Below are 6,026 nucleotides of genomic sequence, written 5' to 3'. Positions count from 1 at the left end.
AGAGAGAGAGAGAGAGAGAGAGAGAGATTGAGGAGAGAGAGCTAACCAGTCAGCTAAAAACTGCCCAGATGTCCTTGACATTGACAATCAGGCAAAAAGCAAATTCCTCTCCAATTTTTAATCGCGATCGGATTATATCACATTATAAATGATGTTAACTTAAGGATAAGGATATCCCATCACAGCATATCAAAGCAGTGCTGCATAGCATAGGACAGTATCCCATACACACTGTGCCGTACCATCATGTACCACACCGTGACGTACCTTATCGTACCATACTGTACCACACCGCTCCGTATCGTACCATATTATACCTTCCCAAAGACCGCGTATACAAGATAGCTCGCTCCTCTCTTTGAGCCAATTAAAACAGTGTCCTCAAAATTTGGCGGAGCCCTCCTCGAAAAATCGCACACTTTGCAAACTGTGTTACCTTACTTGGGTGAAAAACAATAAAAGGGAAACTAACAAGCTGAGCTATTCCTATTCGTCTTCTCGAGAAACGAAAGAGAGCTTTACAACAAGGACTGCAGCGCCATCTGAAGCAATGTGCGGACTTCCGCGGGCACTTTTTTGGTTGAGCGAACGATCTTGTTATGTACGATCTTTGACCAAAACCACAGCGTATCGTACCATACTGTACCAAACTGTATCGTACCATACCATACCGTAACATACCAAACCACATAAATGCATATTATGTCGTGCTACAGCATACAAAACTATACTTTTGCACAAAAGGGCCTAGTATGCATACCACGCCATGGTACAGGTTCGAAGCAGCTTACCAGTAAATTCATGAGCAGAATGGGCATGAGAAGGACGAAGATGACGAGCATGACCAGTGTGAGGTTCCCAAAGTGCAGCGTCCTGTCGTCGCCGTCCACGAAGTACTCGTTGAAGGAGGCCATGTAGTCCAGCTCCAGCATCATCATGAAGGTCCGCAGCAGAGCCAGGCCTGGGGTGGAGTACGCTTTGGACACCTGGAATAAATCAGTGATGGTCAGGTCAGGTTAAGACCCATGAAACACCAAACAATAAACATACAACACACCGTTTTATTCAGTTTTTATAAAGTAAAAGTTTTACAGCACTCACATCTCGAATAGGTTATGTAAGCGTCGAAGATTAGAGGTGTTACCAGACAGTTAAGAAAAAAATACGAAGGTGGGTTTTTTATGCCTTCAAAGACACAATTTAGATTATTTAGGAGGTGGACGTCAGCTCTATCTGTCAGGGCCAGCCCGGGTTGAGAGGGATTCAACGTCACCAACAACTTCAGCAATACCCGGACCCTGCCCGCACTCACCTCTTTGAACATGAGCATGTAGAAGGCCAGGCCGAAGGCGATGATGAGGATGGAGAAGACACACAACACCTGCACCAGAGTACGCAGAATCTCCAGGAACATGACAACGTAGATGCCAAAGAAGTCAAACCTGGGAACAAGATAGATATATAGATAGATAGATAGATAGATAGATAGATAGATAGATAGATAGATAGATAGATAGAGAGAGAGAGAGAGAGAGAGAGAGAGAGAGAGAGAGAGAGAGAGAGAGAGAGAGAGAGAGAGAGAGAGAGAGAGAGAGAGAGAGAGAGAGAGAGGGGGGGGTCAGAGGGGAGGGAGAGAGAGACACACATAGACATACACACACAAATGTAGATAGATAGATAGATGAACACGAATAGCCCTATTACATGTATTTCGTTGAGAACTTTTTACATTAAGCAATATTTCAGCATGTTTGGTACCTTTTCTTTTGCTAAAACATGATGTAATTGAACCAATTATTGTATCAACAGAATCTTAAAGACACATACTTTCGTGATCCCAGAATTTGAAAAAGGCCCTAATTCGGCATTTCTAGTGTTTGGAGCTAAGAGTTATTGCGGCCTGCCCCCCTCCCCCTCAAACCGTACCTAATTTACGTCTTTATGCAAAAAATAAAATCTCCATTCCTTTAATTCATGGGACAAAAACTGTGTTATTTTTTAGTTTCATTATTTAGGGAGACATAGTATTTGAAAACTTAAAACTCAAGTACATGTATTTCAGCTGTGAGTGTAACTGAGATAGACCTAATTATTCTGGAGTCTCAAAGTCAATGTGCTAACTGTGCGAAATGGAGAGAGTTGAACGCCCCTTGCAACACTGTAAAGCTATTTGAGGGGCGGGACCTCCGAATTTTACCTCTCCGACAGGACTGAGAAAAACGGGAAAACCCGTGAAAAGTGCCTTTTCCAAGGACACAACATCGAATAGAGTTGAGCCTCAGACAGCCAAACTTGCAGTCTCACTATTACGAGTCCAGCAGCTAACCACTAGACCACCGACGTCTTGCCTCTTTTTTTTGTTGGTAAGTGTTGTACACAGACAGCAATAAGAAAGATCCAAGAAGTGGCAGTAAAAAGGCTGCAGGGAGAGTCAGGAGCCCAGAGGAGGGGGCAAAGGGGGAAGGTGGAGGGGGCAGAAAGTGGAGACAAAAGTGGAGACAAAAGCAAACGACAGAACATGGTTAGGAAGCAGGAAAGGGAGTGAAAGAAGAACATTTTATGGATGAACAATTTTTCGTTCGCTGTCAGGTTTCAAACCCGGGACCTATTGAATGAGAGGCAAACACCGTACCTCTAGACCACGAGCCCCACCACCTCCCCTCCCCATGTCTTACCTCTGCAGAAACACAAGACAGTTGAACCAGGCGAAGAAGATGGCGAGGGCTCCTGCCTCCCACTGGAAGTGGAAAGCCATCCCCATGAGGAAAGGCGTCGAGAAGACCAGAGAGGTGATGTACAGACACCACTCCAGGCCGTTTCCGATATCGGCGAAGTAGTGTGTTCCCTGGGGAAAGGAGAAGGCAGATTAGCATTAGCGTTGTTGCATCTTTAAAAAAAAGTTTTCAGTAGAGCTTTTACGACGCTCGCAACTGCATAAGGTCATTTGAGCGCCAACGGGTGGATGTCAACAGAGAAGTTCTTACAGGGAACCAGGCTTACTCTGCTCACCTCTCTAGCACAACAGCACAGTCTGCTTCGGCTATCAAGGCACCCCGGAAATAACGGGTAACAAGAGTGTGACAAACATACAAACGAAATGAAGGAAAAATGACGATATACAGCGAGGATTAAGAAAGAAAAAGCAGCAGTTCTCGGTTGCAGTTCAGGCACAGTTATGAGCTTGACATTGATTAATCAGCCCATTTACAATTCTACTGTGCATAAGAACATGTTAATGTCCTCCTTTGAGAATGACCTAAAGACATTTCAGTCAATAGCACCGCCCCGGTGGGTTGTTGCATCTTTGGCTGTAGTGTGTGCAGAGCTTTATTTTTTAGGAAACAAAAAATGTGCAGCATAAATTCTGTTTATTATTATTAATAATAATTTCAGTCATATGGGAATATGTTTTACTCTCTTCGACTCAATATTAGTCGCTTAAGATTTAATAAGAGATAAAATATGATTGATCTTTACAGCTCAAACATTGCACATTGGTTTGATATTTTCTCTATAGAGACGCACAGACAGACAGACAGACAGACAGACAGACAGACAGACAGACAGACAGACAGACAGTCAGATAGACAGGCACACAAACACACCGACACACAGATTCACATACACACAGACACACAGATAGACGGAGGAAGCAATCAACGACCTCATCGTACCTGTGTAAATATCTGAAACACTTCCTTGACCACATTCAGGGCGCTGTAGACAGCGATAAACCACAGCGCCAGCATGTAGATGGGAGAGTAGTTGTAGCCGCTCTCTGTGTTCCCGCCTAGGTAGATCGTGGTATTGTTGTCCGCGCCATAGTCGTGGTGCTGGAGGATGAGATGAGATGAGATGAGATGAGATGAGATGAGATGAGATATGATGAGATAATGAGATGAGATGAGATAATGAGATGAGATGAGATGGGGTAAGATGAGGTAAGATATGATGAGATAATGAGATGAGATGAGATGAGATGAGGTAAGATAAGATGAGATAAGATAAGATTTGATAATGATAATGAAAATGAAAGTGATAATGGTATTGATAATGATAAGATAGGATAAAATAAGACAATAAAATATAAAATAGGACAAGATAAGACAACATAAGGTAAGATAAGATACTGATAATGATAATCATAATGATAATGTGTAAGATAAGATAAGAACAGATAAGATAAGATACTGATAATGAGAATGAGAATGATAGTGATAGTGATAATGAAAAGATAAGATAGACAATAAAAAAATAAGATTTGATTGGTGAGATGAGATACGATACTCATAATGGTAATTATAATAATAATGTGAAAGATAAGATAAAATAAGATACACAGACAGACAGACAGACAGACATACAGACAGACAGACAGACAGACAGACAGACAGACAGACAGACAGACAGACAGACAGACAGACCAGTATTTATCCTGAGAGAGGTGTGGTTGACCACATAGCTGGTTAGGGAGGCTAGGAGGACAGACAGACAGACAGACAGACAAACAGACAGACAGATAGACAGACAGACAGACAGCCTCCCAGCCAGCCAGCCATCCAGACAGACAGACAGACAGGCCAGTATTTACCCTGAGAGAGTTGTGGTTGACCACAAAGATGGTTAAGGAGGCTAGGAGGACAGACAGACAGACAGACAGACAGACAGACAGACAGACAGACAGACAGACAGACAGACAGACAGACAAACAGACCAGTATTTACCCTGAGAGAGTTGTGGTTGACGACAAAGCTGGTTAGGGAGGCTAGGAAGAGCATGTAGACCAGCAGGTAGGCGGTATAGATCCACATGCCGTACTTGTTCCTGCGGGAAAACAAACATCATACAGTCCAACAGGTTGGATAATAATAACAATAGACCGCTTTTATACGAAGCTCTGAGCGCTTTGCATCGATCACATGATTACCGCAGTATCTATTCGGAGACGCCTCCGACGGAGATAGGCCAATCAAAATGCTTTGCGCCTCTGGACTTAGTAAAAAAATCTGGAGGGTTACAGAGGGGCATGCCCCCCTGTTTTAACCCATAATTTGATATTTTGCAGTTAGGTTTGAAATTTTCTTGAAAATAATTGATTTGCGACAGTTTTAGTAGCTATAATATGTGTGATCTGCAGCAAACAATACGCAGTTTGACCCCCCAAAGCAATGCATCTGTGTGCGGGAGTACGTCTCCGAATAGTTCCTGTGTGCTCGCCGGAGACGTCTCCGAAGAGGGTGCCCATGATTACTTCATTCACACAAGATAAAACATTGAAATCCCAGTAGCAAGAAAACCAGTTCAACCCCATAAAGAAGAACATTCTCAACCATACGTTAATCATTTTATGTAAGCACAGAAGTAATATCAAAACATATTAGCTCTTACTAACACACTACAGATAAGAATTAAACAAAGGAGTCTTGAGCAATCGCTTAAACATAATAGGATTTTGTTATTTCTCTGAGGTCCTAGGGAAAGAAGCTCCAGATTTTAGGGCAAAAAAAGAGAGAAATTTCTCTCGCCAAAAGAAATTAAGTTCTTTCAAGAACATCTGAATTTTGTTGGGTCTGTGGATGACCGTAAGTGACGGGATGAATCATACGGTGTTAAAAGCCCAGACAGATTATGGTGGAGCATTATCAAAACATTTATAACGGATGGTAGAAACTTTACAAGTGTATATTCAAGACGGCCAGGCGTTGTCCAGGACAAAAATGGTTGTGTTAGACAAGTGGACAGGGGGATGTCTTACACAGAGTCGTCATAATGAAAAAATTCGGAAAAGGGAGGAAGGGAGGGAGGGGTGGCCATCGGTATAGGTGATTGTCTTATACAAGTAGTACAAGTGGCCGTTAAAGCAGGTCTAACTATATATGCCTCCATCTCCGTAGACAAAATTCTTTGTATAGTTTAGTCGAGCTGTGACCTTCGCATTACAAAACGCGACAGTATTAATGATACCTCTCTAACCAAACTCGGCAAATGTGTGTGTGTGTGTGTGTGTGTGTGTGTGTGTGTGTGTG

At 42.7% G+C, this 6,026-nt stretch overlaps 1 protein-coding gene across 1 annotated transcript in view; it reads right to left on the bottom strand.

Moving 5' to 3' along the window:
• Positions 1-6,026, bottom strand: part of LOC101859749 (transient receptor potential cation channel subfamily A member 1) — a gene marked incomplete in the record, with an annotated part of 51,425 nt that overhangs the window by 4,109 nt on the left and 41,290 nt on the right. Inside the window, 5 exon segments of the mRNA XM_035970528.1 lie at positions 792-986; positions 1,313-1,442; positions 2,676-2,845; positions 3,675-3,833; positions 4,725-4,824. Of these exon segments, the coding sequence (XP_035826421.1) occupies positions 792-986; positions 1,313-1,442; positions 2,676-2,845; positions 3,675-3,833; positions 4,725-4,824 (754 nt within the window).

Source organism: Aplysia californica, unplaced genomic scaffold, assembly GCF_000002075.1.
Source record: "Aplysia californica isolate F4 #8 unplaced genomic scaffold, AplCal3.0 scaffold00012, whole genome shotgun sequence".
NCBI classification, from domain to species: Eukaryota; Metazoa; Mollusca; class Gastropoda; order Aplysiida; family Aplysiidae; genus Aplysia; species Aplysia californica.
This window is presented reverse-complemented; position numbering and strand designations above follow the sequence as displayed.